The 14,070-nt window shown below is 30.2% G+C and overlaps 1 protein-coding gene and 1 long non-coding RNA gene across 2 annotated transcripts; one reads left to right on the forward strand and one right to left on the reverse strand.

Moving 5' to 3' along the window:
• Positions 1-2,178: 2,178 nt before the first annotated feature.
• Positions 2,179-5,103, reverse strand: LOC146950210 (uncharacterized). Its single transcript, XR_015027463.1, has 2 exons — positions 3,716-5,103; positions 2,179-3,629 (listed from the first exon to the last, which is right to left on the reverse strand). It is a non-coding gene; the product is annotated as an uncharacterized LOC146950210 (long non-coding RNA).
• Positions 5,104-6,596: 1,493 nt separating this feature from the next.
• LOC146950211 (transcription factor TGA9-like) lies at positions 6,597-13,817 on the forward strand. The gene is made up of 13 exons (XM_085746146.1): positions 6,597-6,860; positions 6,967-7,107; positions 7,211-7,299; positions 7,673-7,752; positions 7,985-8,230; positions 9,012-9,056; positions 9,152-9,211; positions 9,311-9,388; positions 9,485-9,533; positions 10,596-10,867; positions 11,887-12,108; positions 13,069-13,211; positions 13,522-13,817. The coding sequence occupies exons 2-13, from the start codon at positions 6,998-7,000 to the stop codon at positions 13,607-13,609; spliced, it is 1,482 nt and encodes a 493-aa protein (XP_085602272.1). The 5' UTR covers positions 6,597-6,860; positions 6,967-6,997; the 3' UTR covers positions 13,610-13,817.
• Positions 13,818-14,070: the final 253 nt, after the last annotated feature.

Genomic DNA, 14,070 nt, shown 5'->3' on the forward strand with positions numbered 1-14,070 from the left:
TAGCTTATTTAGGTGGGAAACTAAAGTTAATATTTGTTGGTTAAAGGATTTTAACCATTAATATGTTATGTTGTTTAATGAATTTTATTTATGAATTTAAATTATTTCAACCTAATATATTTATGTTTGCCCGAACACAAAAATTTGCTTATAATAATTAACCCGGGCAACGCCGGGTATTTAGACTAGTTCAAATTTAAGGTTTTATTTTGATATGAGTTCTTTTTATTCATATTTATCGTCCTTTTTGATTTTGAAGAAATTAAACTAGTCCACCGAAATTGGCACTTTGATAGAATCAAAATTGAGACCAAAAGAATACTCTAAGGAGATCAAATTTATGGTCATTCACTAATGTTTTAATGTTTTAATAAGAATTTTACATTTGATGTTTGAAAATTCATATCCATACAGACAAAACTGACGTGAAAAAAGATAAAAGACGGAATCGTTATATGAAATTAAGTTAAAGGAAGACGAGTGAAATTTTGTCATTTTTTTTACTTCTAAGGTAGTCATCAATAACCAATAAAAGAATTGTGCGATGCTAATGAGATTTGACTTATTTGCTAATGAGACTGGAGTTAATTCACCAGTAAAAGTTGTAGGGTTCAATTGATGTCGGTCACTATGGATTCTCTTTAATGGGTGATATGTAAGTACTTATATTTCCTTCAAAAAAAATGTAAGTACTTATGTTAATGTTCGTTGAGCCTTGAGGTTTGTCCTAACCATGGTGAGCTTTCAGAACCCACACTATAAACTTTAATAAAGATAAAAGAATAAAATTGTGTGATCAATTCATTCGTAGTTGATATTATATATAAGGCGGATATTGTAAAATAGAGAAAACATATTAGTATTTTCAAAACACCAACACTAATGTGGTATTTCTTTCTCTCTCTCTTTTTGATAAATATTAATGTGGTATTTCTATAAAATATTTGTATTTTATGTGCGAAAAACCCGTTAAAATATTTGCATTCTGTTCACTGTAGATTTTATGTGCTTATATACATGTAAATAGATTTTTATTTTTATTTTTATTTTTGAAGGATGTAAATAGATTTTTATGTTATGTTGATTTGTAGTTGATATATAAAGTTAATATGGTAAATTTTTGGAAATGCATGAGTATTTTCAAAACACCAACATTAATGTAGTATTTTCTCTCTCAATGTTTTTTCTTCCATTTTCTTCGGCCAGTGGTGATTTTGGGTCAATTTTCATCTAAAATCACCCATCTTCGTCTTTTTATCTCTCTATTTCATTCTAAATAAGTGATTTTCACATAGATCTAGTTTTTTTTTCTTTGTGGTTTCATCGTCTGAGTACAGCGTTGTGTTTGTCATTTTGTGCGGCGTTTGATTTCTCATCTTGTTGGTGTGTTCATTTGGTTCTTATTGAAAGATCAGTTATTCAATCAATGGTTTGGGCGTCAACATTGCAGATCTGGATGCATGAGTATTCAGTCATTTTAATTTTATCATATTATGTGTATGCATTTTGTCGTTGTATGTTTTTAACTTGGATGTTGTGAGTTTGTTTGCGAATTCATCCGTTACGTTTTTAATGATGTAATCTATCAATTTAAATGAATGTTTATCATTTTGTTTTTGTTAATAATAGTAATTAATGTAGTATTTTCAAAACTATTTATTTATCATATATTTGAAAATCTGTTAAAAAATTTGCAAAGTGCTCATAGCGGATTTTATCTACTTATATTCTATGAGAATTAAAATATGAAAAAAATAGTAGAAATTGGATAATAAATGGGGAGATCAAAAAAATATTAATGATAAAAGGGAAAGTGAAATATTAATTAAAAGATGAGAAAAAATAAAAGTTAAAAGAGAAAAGAAAGTAATAAATAAATTGAAAAGTTAGAGAGAGGGGGAGAGAGGGGGAGAGAAGGAAAAATAAAAAATAATAAAAAAGTATGAGAAAGAAGATAAGTAGAAAGAGAAACAATAATAAAAACTTGAAAAAAAAATTAAAAAAGAGATAAATAATAAAGAATAAAAAAATAAAATATTTAAAAGACTAATTTTCACTAATGAAAATTGATTTTAACTGTTTGAATAACGGATAAGGAATTTTGATTTCCTCTTATTAAGATCTCGAAGTTTAAGTTATTTTAATTATTTTGTATCTTTTGTAAAGATTTGCTCATAGTGGATCGAAAAGCTTCTCTTTCTGTGAGCGTTGGTCAATTAGGACTGATTTGGAAACAATATGTGTGTGTGTGTTTGTTCATCTACTCTCTTTATCTTGTTTGCCTCTAGTTGAACTAAGCAGAACTATTTTCCTCTACAAGGCTTGTACGTAGAGAATCTACCTCTTAGGGTTACGCCGATAAAGTCTCACCATTCTCCAACTCCACCTGACGGATTTCAACCTCCAACTCCTTTACTTTTCCCTTAGATGCCTCCAGCCCCTTGGTTAACACAGTCTTTCTTGTGTTGCTCTCCTTTAGGCAAAGCTCTAAGTTGACCACCTCTTCTCATAGAATCTGGACATCATCATTTGGAGGTACTTCAATGTGGAGCGAAGTACAAAGTAAGGCGGCAACCTTCATAAAGGAAGGGAACTCTTTAGCACATATGCCTTTCTTTTTCGATGTGACTATTGTAGAGAAGTAATGTCACTCATAAGGAGAAACGGCAACCTTCATTTCCTCAAAGGAAAGCAGGTCAAGAGAAAATACTTTTCGGAGGACTCCTTCTAGACCAGACCTAGAACTTTGACCAACCGAAGAGTGTGATACTACATATTTTTTAAAGCAGAATCACCAGAGACAACATTGGTCTCTCTTTACGAACCTTGGAGGCCAGGAAATGTTTCAGAACCAAAGCATGAGGCAAGGATTAACTTTCCTAAACTCGTCACCACATGTAGAGGAACCTGGTTGTTGGCCTTCAGCCACATAAAGAAGTCAAAGCTCGTCATTCTACCTGAAAAAAAGGAAAAGAAGAATCAAAAATATTGAAAACAATTCATGATAGCTTAAAATTTTAACAAACATTCCTCAAATACTCACTAAACTAACACATCTCATTCTCGGCATAACCCTTGTTCAGAAGATACTTGAACTCAATCGGGTGTGGAGTCGACGCTACTTTCCCCCTCTTAGAAGGTAAGGAGTCGACACTTAAAGGTTTCTCTCACCAGGAGAAGGATAACGAGTTATGACTTGAAAGCTCCTCCAAGACCAATTGGTATTCCTCAGAACCAGTAGAAAACGTCTTGCAACTTCAGGTTAAGTCCTTCCATTTATTTCACATAAGACTTTGAATCTAATTCAAAACAATTACAGTGAACGTACCCGGACTACTAAGGGGTAACTGACTGCCAAGAAAGAAATAAGATGTCAAAACGAACAACAAATTGGAGATAAAGGAGATTAAAAATGTAATCAAAAATTCAAAATAGTACCGCCCCTGAAATACTTGACGTTCCACAATCACCAACAGGTAAGATCTCCTCGAGATACGCATGGACATCTCCTCAATTGTTCCATCAGCATCCAATTCCTCACCTAAAGAAGTCACATGCATCAACCAAAGGGCAACTCAAAGAACGTGGATTTAGAAGCACAATCGTCACACACAAATCTCGAGACATTGCTGGAAAAAAAAAGGTCACATCATTTGTAACCTCCATGTTAAACCCGGGACATTCGAAGATTAATATCATCCGGATCAAGACTCACCTCATTCTGTTAGCACCGGAAAATAGTATGAAGGTTACTTCGAATATTTGAATGCTACAAAGACCTCGTCTCAAGCCAAAAGTCAATGACTTGGGGCTACTGTTCTAAACCGGGATGAAGCACAATCCTCTAGATCTTCATTCCACTATTACAAATAAGTCCCAACAAGGCGTCCACATGCTAGTATGATCTACCTGCATCAATGAAGAGTCATGTCGCAGTGAATCATACGCTTATGAGGTTTTAACCTGCTTTTCTTTTGCAAATACTGTTGATAAAAGCGCCTCCACTTTAAAGCAAAAACCAATTTTTGTCTAGAATAAAAAATTAGGGTAAAGGGATGATGCCCAAATCTAAAGCGCGTTTATAAAGGTATTTGCACTTTTTTTTTCTCCACTTTAAACTACATTTTTTTCCCGTCCACTTTAAACAAAAACCAACTTGTTTCTATAGGTAGTCATGAACATCTTAAGCCTGAACAAGATGTGTCTAATGTAGAAGCGTTGCAGCTAGTCTTTGAACCCCTCTTATGCTAATCATATAATTAACTTACTGATATTTAACGACTGATTTAATAGGTTTGAGTGAGGGAATTTGTCAAATTCCCACTAATAAGAAGTGTGACCAATACTAGTACAAATTACATTTCCTCCTGGCATCATGGGTCCATTGCCAATCATTGATTTTTGTCAATAAATATGAATTGTTAATGCAATGTTAATTCCTATACGTGACATCCTTTAAGAAAAACAACTATGCATGACATCTCTGCTTGATCTGCAAATGACCGTTCACCTATAAAAAATGGTCACAACTCACAACTGATCAACGTTACTCTCCATGCAAATTTAGACCAAGATGCAAACTGGTCTACCTATGACCACCCTAGTAAAAAAATTAAACAAAAAATTGCAATTTTAGTTACACACTTTGTCGACACGTGATGACTTAACATAATAAGTTTAACATAATCAACAAAAGAATAATTAATTGTGATTTGATTCAGACCAATCAACCATTCTAGACAGGTAAAACAAGAGACCTCAAAGAATTACGGCTCAAGGGAGTGAAACATTCAAGGAATGACCTAATATTGTCTAAAGCTATAAAATCTTCTCAAAGGCACCCCCACATCAATAAGAAGTTGTAAGGTATATTGGGGACAAAGGTATATATTCATGTATATTATTTATGCAAATAAAAATATGTACTTTAAAAAATATATTGACCTAACCCATTGGAGTGTTCATATATTTTGAGCCTAACCATATATTTTAAGACCAATGATTGGCATCATAAAGGAATAATTGGTAGGAGGCATATTACACCTGCAATAGGTATTAGATGACCACAAGTATAAAATATTGTTTTTTACTTTATGATATGGATCATGGGTCCATTACATAAAAAGTCTCCTTTATCCTTCTACTCTTTCTGTCTGTCCTTTCTTTATATGCCTTGGTATATGTACACATTTTTATGGGGTCAATAATATTGGTCCAAAAAATTATAATTTATACTGATAGACTTTTTTTGGTTACAATATATCGATAGACTTTGAAATTGAGGAAATAATCAACTTTGACATTCATAATTTATATGTCATAGCATCTAAATCGGCTAGTTTAAAGTTTGAAAGATTTGGTGGTTAAAGAATACTTCTACCGTCTCAAAATATATGTGATACAAATTTAAAAAATGTAATTAACTTTGTATGAGAAATAGTAATTATGACTCACTCATGATTAATAGGATAGATTAAAAGAATTGTAGTAAAGAAAAATTAATAAATAGCAAATGGGTTAAGTGTTCTTTGTACTTTTCTCCTTCATTTAATAAAATTTTGATGTTAAAAATAACTTCTACCATCTCAAAATATGTCATTTTAATAGATGTGCGAATTTAAAAAAATATAACTAATTAGGTATGAGAAAGAAAATTATGACTTGCTTAACAAAATCACTCTTCGTTAATAGGATAAATTTAAAGAATTAGACATAAAAAAATTGGACAAATTTAGTAACTAGAATAATATATATATATATATATATATATATATATATAGCAGTACTAAATAAGGTTTGGAATGTTAACTAGGATCAAAATAGTCATATACAAACTACATTAGGTTAATAAATGAAAATGAAATGAAATTGCTAAGTATTTGTATTTTATGATTACCCTTACTCTATGTACTACATATTGCTATCTGCAACAAGATTTCCATTACTATAAGGAGAAACGAATCTTAACGTGGCATGGTTTAGGTGAAGACAGAGAGTGGATGTTGACCCATCAACAAAGGGGATAATACCAAACAAATCCATCTCAGAGCTAAGATTAAATACACAAAGTGGTTATGTTATGTATATTATATTCTAGTAGTATATAATGTTTTGGTTGAAACGGTATGAGCCTAAATATTTTGTTTCTATGTGTAACAAAATCAACTTTATCTTTCTATTTTTTGCCAACTTCAATAAGAAAGAAAACTCAACTTGAACTCATACTGAATTTATTGTGTTCCCATTGCCAAGATCAAAAAATGCATGAGTTCTTAATTTTTACTATACTTTGTTTTATTTGATTTCTTACAAGTACATACATATTGCCCCACAAAAAAGAACCAATAAGAAAATTCAGGCGGTTACAAGAGAGATAGAAGAGTGGAGTAGGAGTCAATGATTCTAGTGGGTTCCTGCAATAGGCCCCACCTGTTCAATTTTAAAATAAATAATAAAATAATAAATAATTCTTTTTTTGTTTTATTCAAAAAAATTCATTTTATTTGAGCCACCTTTGAACCCCACAAGTCCAAAAAATAAGCCTGAGACATTTTTTTCTGGGACAATATATTGTGTGAGTTTTTTCTTAATTCAATATATTCAACTAAGGACAGTGTTTGAAACAAACTAATCAATAAGGTTTCTTCATAGAGAAGGAGAAAAGAAATTGATATAGACACCCTCCTTATAAAAGATAGAAAGTTGCAAAGAGGATCATATCTGAAGAAAAAGACTGAACCCTCTTTCTGTCACAGCCTACAACTTTAGATTATATTAGATATTATTACTTTGACAACAATAAGCTTTGATCTTTCTTTGCTTCTCTTCATACAATTCTAATTATTGATCATTCTTATAAGGTAATTACACACATGACATCATATATAAGTATGCACAAACTATATATATACCATATGATTATATTTTGTTTGTTTATGTAAATGTAAATTGAATTTTGCTTTATAGGATATGAGAATGGTCTAAAGAATATTTATGCATGGCGAGCCAAAGAATAGGAGAACTTGATTTTTCTGAGACAGGACATTCAACTCATCATGTCCCTTATGGAATTCATCATAGGATTAATAATCCTTCATCAAGTTTAATGTATTAATTCTTCAATAAATTATAAATAAGGAAGTAGTACTGTTTTATTCATTTTGGTTTGTATAGTATTTAATTTAGTATAATGTTTTTGTTTGTTTGTTAGGAATGAAGAATCTGGTTTTGATTTTGGGGAGCTAGAAGAAACAATTGTTTTGCAAGGAGTTAAGAATGGAAATGATGAAACAAAAGCATGTAAGTTTTGCTTTTTTCTATCAAATACCACTTTATTTTCTGACCTTAGATAAGCATAACCAACTCTTTCTAAAAGTAGAGGGAAAGAAAGAAAAAAAGCAAAGGTTTGAATATGTCTAAAGAGTGCATAGTTACCATTTCCAATACCATAATGATTCTGAGGCAATAGACATGGGAAGGTGTGGGGTTACAAACTTGGAAACCTCACTACCCTTTTGCATGATTTTTACTGACTCCATAACTGCTGAAATATAAAGTTAATAGATTAGGTTCTTCTTTTCTTCAATACCTTTTACAATTATTTTGGTAAAAAATTTAAAGCCTTTTATTTTGGTTGATCCTCTCAGATTTTTTCTTTGATGATTCTTTGCAGCTTTTTTCACATCCAGACCTGCTGCTACACTGGAAATGTTCCCTTCTTGGCCAATGAGATTCCATCAAACCTCAACAGTAGTAATACTCTCTATCTTTGACCAATCTATTTTAATTATGCTTATCATAGATGCTTCTTATACATTGTTCAATTCAATTTCAAATAGAATGCATGTTTTTTTTTGTCATATTGTCACTTCATTCATATGTTTGTTCAGCCCTTGTCGTATCGATTCGTTTAAAATAATGCATGCAACGATATGAGCCGATTAAATTATTTGACTATACTAATGATCTGAATTTGGAAATACAGGGAGGTGGTAACAAATCAGGAGGTGAAAGCAGTGATTCAGCACTATCAAGCAAAAATGAGAACCCTTTTGAGCAAGAATCACCCTTAAGTAAAAAAGCATCTTCTTTTTCATCAGATCATAATAATATGGATCAGCAGAATCTTCAGCTACAACAACAGAAGATAATAATATCAAATGATGCTTCTGCTGCTATAAGAACAGCCTCTTCATCACAGAATCAAATATCAGCAGCAGCCAAAGAAAAGGTTAATAGTAAAAAAAATATTCACTTATACAGTTAAAGTGTTAAATCACTTAGTTATCTCTTTCCATATCCCATAAACTAAGGGAAATTTTGGTCTTTCTTTATTTATTTACTGTTTTGAATTTGTACTATCTTCTTGGTCACGTAAAAACAGCACAGATCCCAACAGATTTCAGAAAATCAAAACAACAGAGAGTTTTCCTGATTCCTGAACGATTTTCTGACATGAAAACATGATAGAGAGAGAGAGAGTGAAGGATAGGATACTACTATTATGTTGTACTAACAAAAAAACAAATTGAGAATCTTTTGAGTACTTATCAAAGTTTTTTTCACATTAAAAAGTGACTCACTCTCACACACTCTTCACTTGATATAGCGAAACTGAAAACTTGTGTTTCTCTAACACAAGTTTAAAGAAACAGTTCACAAAAAATGGCTGAAAATGATCCATTTTGCTACCCTTATCACATTGAAGATGATTGCATTCCTACTGAGAAATGGTCAAATGGACTTCAACGTTCTCAAAATTCAGTGAGCACACTCTAATATTATCATGCCATCTTTTTGTTCTTGGTTGAATTAAAAGTGTAGCATCTTTTTGATATAGCTCAAAAAAATTATCAAGTTATATGCTTAACAAATTTTCTTTTTTTTCCCTCACTCATTTGCTTAACCATTTTTATGTGCACATTTTTGTTCTACACTTGAAATTTGTGTATATCTTTCTGTTTTGCTTTTAATTAAATAAAACTTATATATGGATATTTTTTTTGTTGTAGAAAAAAGGAGCTGGTTCAACATCAGATAAGCCACTTGATGCAAAGGTGTTTATATTTTTAAGTACAAATGTTCATTTTTATGTCTTTTTTTTGTTATGTTGATGTTTTATATGCTAAGGTAAAATTTGTACTTGTTTTAGACATTGAGACGTTTAGCACAAAACAGGGAGGCTGCAAGGAAAAGTCGTCTAAGGAAAAAGGTTTGTGTGTCCTATACATATAGATATAGATACACAATAGTTGTAAAAAATAGAATGTAAAAAATGAAAATAGTGAAACTCATTGCATTTTTTTTACAGGCTTATGTGCAGCAACTTGAGTCAAGTAGATTAAAGCTTACACAATTGGAACAAGACATTCAAAGAGCACGCTCTCAGGTACTAAAGTCAAATATTGTTGTATAATATATAGTTTATTTTTATTATTATTATTTTTACTTTAACTAATTAAGATTTTAACTTTTAATTGAAAAGGGTATGTTCATGGATTGGAGTGGAGGTGTTGGAGGAAATATAAGCTCTGGTGAGTTTAGTTTACATTTTTTTGGGGTCATTTTGAAATTTAGTGTATTTTCTAATTTGTCACATTCAGAAACTTACCATCATTTACTAGTAATTTATTATTTTTAGAAGTATATGTAACTTTTTTTAAAAATGACAAGTAAAAGTCAAAACTTGATCTTATGGGTGCTCATTTCAAAACGTAGAGAAGTCTCTGAATCTGACCGAAATCTATGAATAAATAACTCGTGTGTTTGAATTATAAAAATATCCAATATGCCAATGTTTATGTTCAAAAGTATGACCTTTTTTAAAATATATAAACTCTAATATTCAAAACTATGTCCTTTTCTATCATGTATAAACTATATATAAAAGCTGCTTTCAAAGGGTGCCACTTGAATATTTCTTTTGCAGCTTGGATTAATTTGGCTCTCTATCTTTAGGGGCACTATAATAATGCGATGAAGATTACATTTTTAATTATTAGCTAGATATACATCTTTTGCTTTGAAATAATATGTTTTCAACTAATCTTGCTTTGATTTTTTTATCAGAAATGAGTTTTTAAAGATCATTGTTTCAAATTATTTTTTGGTTTACAAAAAGAAAATATAAGTTGTCAAACAAAAAAACAAATAAAAAGATCATATTTAAATAGCAAACAAAACATCATTTTCTTAATTTGAAAAGAGCACCTAAAATCTCGTAGAGGGCATAGTCTCCTTTATATATACTTTGGCTTTTCGTAGAATAATTATTCCATTATGATACTGCTCATTTCCACTTCTTTTTAGTAATAATAATACAACTTTTGAAAGGAAAAAAAAAGGAGTTATAATTAAATAAATAATCATGCACAAAAAATGCACTTTAAGAAAAGGAAACGCATTACGTAGTATGAATAATCCATTTTGTTTAATCACAAGAAATTAAATTTGGTTCATTCCTTGCCACATTATTGCACTAGCTAGTCACCAAAACAACCGACATAATATCAAAATGTAAAATATTTTTTTAATTAAATATGAAACCAAACTCATCACAATTAATATGATATATTTATTGTATTAATAAATTGTAGGAGGTGCAATGTTTGACATGGAATATGGAAGATGGCTAGAAGAAGACAACCGTTTATTAACGGAGTTAAGAAACGGATTGCAAGCGGCGTTAACAGATAATGAAATGAGAGTAATGGTGGATGGATATTTGTGTCATTATGATCAAATATTTAGACTCAAAGGTGTCACTGCTAAATCAGACGTGTTTCATCTTATCAATGGCATGTGGACTTCTCAAGCTGAACGTTGCTTTCTTTGGATTGGTGGTTTTAGACCCTCTGAAATTATCATGGTTAGTACAGTACAATACTTTTCATTCCATAATTAATTTGTAATTTGGTATAATCATAAGAGTATGTAATGTGAAACTTCGTAATAAAGGAATTATATTATGGGTTTGTTTGTTTCATATTATTAAAAAAAATGTTTTGATGTTCAATCTTTAGAGAATAATATTTAGAGATTTTGTAAGAAAGTCAAAGATGTTTGTTTATTAAAATGGAAATCATTTTTTTAGATAATCACTTGTAGAAAATAATTTTAAAGATAAGTTATTAAACCAACTTCTCATTTGAAATAGTTTTAGACTATTTTCATTTGCTCATTTTTTTTAACAACTTGTAACAAAGGATGGACATTTCTAAAAATTATTATTTACTATATACATATACATACATACATATATGTGTGTGTTTTACAAAATAAATTGTAACAAACGGGCTTTATATACATTTTATTCATATATAGACATTTCTAATAAAAAAATCATATAAATGTGTTCATTATATACTTACATATCATTTCTTATATATAGAGTGCTAGAAACACTATTTTTTAACCCCTTTATAATACACACTCTTTTATTTAATGAATGAAATCAATGTCGGTTTCACATAAGTCATGAGATTCACACTGGTTTCACTCGTAATAAAAAAGTGAGTGTCATATTGGGGTGTATAAGATGGTTTTTCTAACACTTATTTAATATCTAATAATTTAAGATTAAATTTATACTTAAAATAATGTAATTTTTTTAAAAAAATAGCTTGTGAGTTTTTTTTTTATGGTGAAGAAAGAGCTTGTGGTTACGTTTAGACATAAATAGGACTAAAAAATTCATTTAACTTAAATAAATAAGTAGCGTTCCACAACGTCACTTTCTCATAAGTTGTCATATGTCAGTTGTGTGGCAGTACGAACTTCTGTTCTAATGTAACAGTAAATTATTGCATGTACAGACAGTAATAGTACACACTAATTTGCATTAAGGTTAATATTAATATGCTAATGTTGATAATTTGGTGATCTCAGATGTTGATCCAACAATTGGAGCCACTAGCAGAGCAGCAGATAATGGGGATGTATGGACTGAGGCATTCTTCACAGCAAGCAGAGGAAGCTCTCTCACAAGGACTTGACCAGTTGCAACAGTCTCTTGTTGACACCATTGCTGGAGGACCCCTTGTTGATGGTGTTCAACAAATGGTTGTTGCCATAGGCAAGCTTGCCAATCTTGAAGGTTTTCTTCGTCAGGTACATAATAGAATTTAAATCGTATACATTGTTATTGACGATTTTATTTGAGTTTTTTATCTTATTTATTCGTAACATTTGTTATTTGTCAATTTTTTCCACATATAGTTTGAATATTGCTTTCTTTTTTGCAATTTGAATCAAGGAAAAATATTGTTTTTTATCCCATTATTTCCTTGTGATCTATGTGGCTGCATGCATATATTAAACCACAAATGTACGTTGTTATATCCTACCTAACATTTTATTATCTGGTACTAAAATACTAAATTAACCCGATCTTGATTGAATTTAAGGGTGTCTAACTTTCTTTTACTTTGTCTTGCATCATTAATTCTTATTGACATTTGCTTTTGACTTGTTTATTTATTTATGACGACTTTTTTGCATTTGTATATATAATAATACTAGTAACTAGATATGTTGATCTTAATTAAATTACCTCCACTACTTTGGTTGTCACGTCAATCTTTCCAATTATGTTGCTAACTCATAGTGCTTTAGTTTAATATATGAATTTGCTTTGCTACAAATGTTCCATCATGTTGCTCAAAAGTTAGGTCATAAGGTTGATGTAATATTTCCATCTTAAAATGTTTCATTCAAAAGTTGGTTTTAGAAAGTGATGGTTATCTTGCTTAGTTTAAAATTAAAGACATTTTCTTGAATGTTTTCTAGTTAATTAAGTAGTTAACTCATTTCTTGAGGTAAATGATACTGAAAGAGCTTTGTCTTTTAGGAATCAACCCTAAAAACTAACATAATCACTAACTTATTATTAACATTTACTAATAAAGCAGTAGCTAGTATAGGAATTTTACATGTCAGTGATTAGTTAAATTTTTAAGAAGTTGCTCATAAAATTATTTTATATTTTAGTTTCAACTATTTTCCCTTATTGGCTTATTGCTTATCTATGAACTATGAAGTCTCATATTCATTCATATTTTTCAATTGAAGGCTGATAACTTGAGGCAACAAACTCTTCACCAATTATGTCGATTACTCACACTTCGTCAAGCGGCACGCTCTTTTCTTGTTATTGGAGAATACTATGGACGACTTAGAGCTCTTAGTTCTCTTTGGGCATCAAGACCACGAGAGTAAGTTAAATATATTCTAAATTATATATTTACATTTAGTTGGTAATTAATTTCATGCATGTTTGTAGGTTGAAATACATTTTAATTATGGTCTTTGATTTAATTTTACTAAGATAGATAGTACTTTTAATTTCATTAAATTATGTTTAAATGATATTTTTCATGTGCCAAATGGTGTTATAATTTTGCTTATAAAAAAATTATGCTCAATTTTTCATCAACTAACCATTTTTCTTTATCTTTAATTAGAAATTTATTTATTTTTTGAGTAATTTATGTATGATCAATTTATTTTGTTATATTCAAACAGGAACATGATCAGTGATGATAACTCATGCCAAACAACCTCGGATATGCAAATGGTTCAACCTTCTCAGAATCATTTCACAAATTTCTGATAGATGTATTAAAGTCCTACAAGTGGTTCTTGTTGGGCTGCTTTAGAAAATGTCAGTTGTTATCTAGGAAAAATTATTTATTTATTTTACTTTTTAATCATCTGTTCTGGTGCCTTTATGTTTATTGTAAATGTAAATTGAGCTTTATGTGCATGATGAGGAAGCTCCAACTTTAGCTAAAGAGAAATAGAAAAACAGTTTATGAAAATTGAAAAGGTGCCTGCGATATATAGTTAAAGTATCCAAAAAATTAATATTGATATCTCCAAAATTTGCTTCTTTTCTATTAACTAAAGTGTATCTTGCAGTAATTTTAATCAATAGTATAAAGCTTTAGAAATATTCTTAACACTTTTTGATGATATTATAGTGCAAAATCACTGCTAGAGAAAGTATCCAAAAAAATTGATAATCATGTCTCCTAGGGTCCCTTTAGTTTGGACCAGTGCATGTTTAGATCC

The sequence above is a fragment of the Medicago sativa genome, chromosome 2 (genome assembly GCF_051527215.1).
Source record: "Medicago sativa cultivar Bolivia chromosome 2, Bolivia_mono, whole genome shotgun sequence".
NCBI classification, from domain to species: domain Eukaryota; kingdom Viridiplantae; phylum Streptophyta; class Magnoliopsida; order Fabales; family Fabaceae; genus Medicago; species Medicago sativa.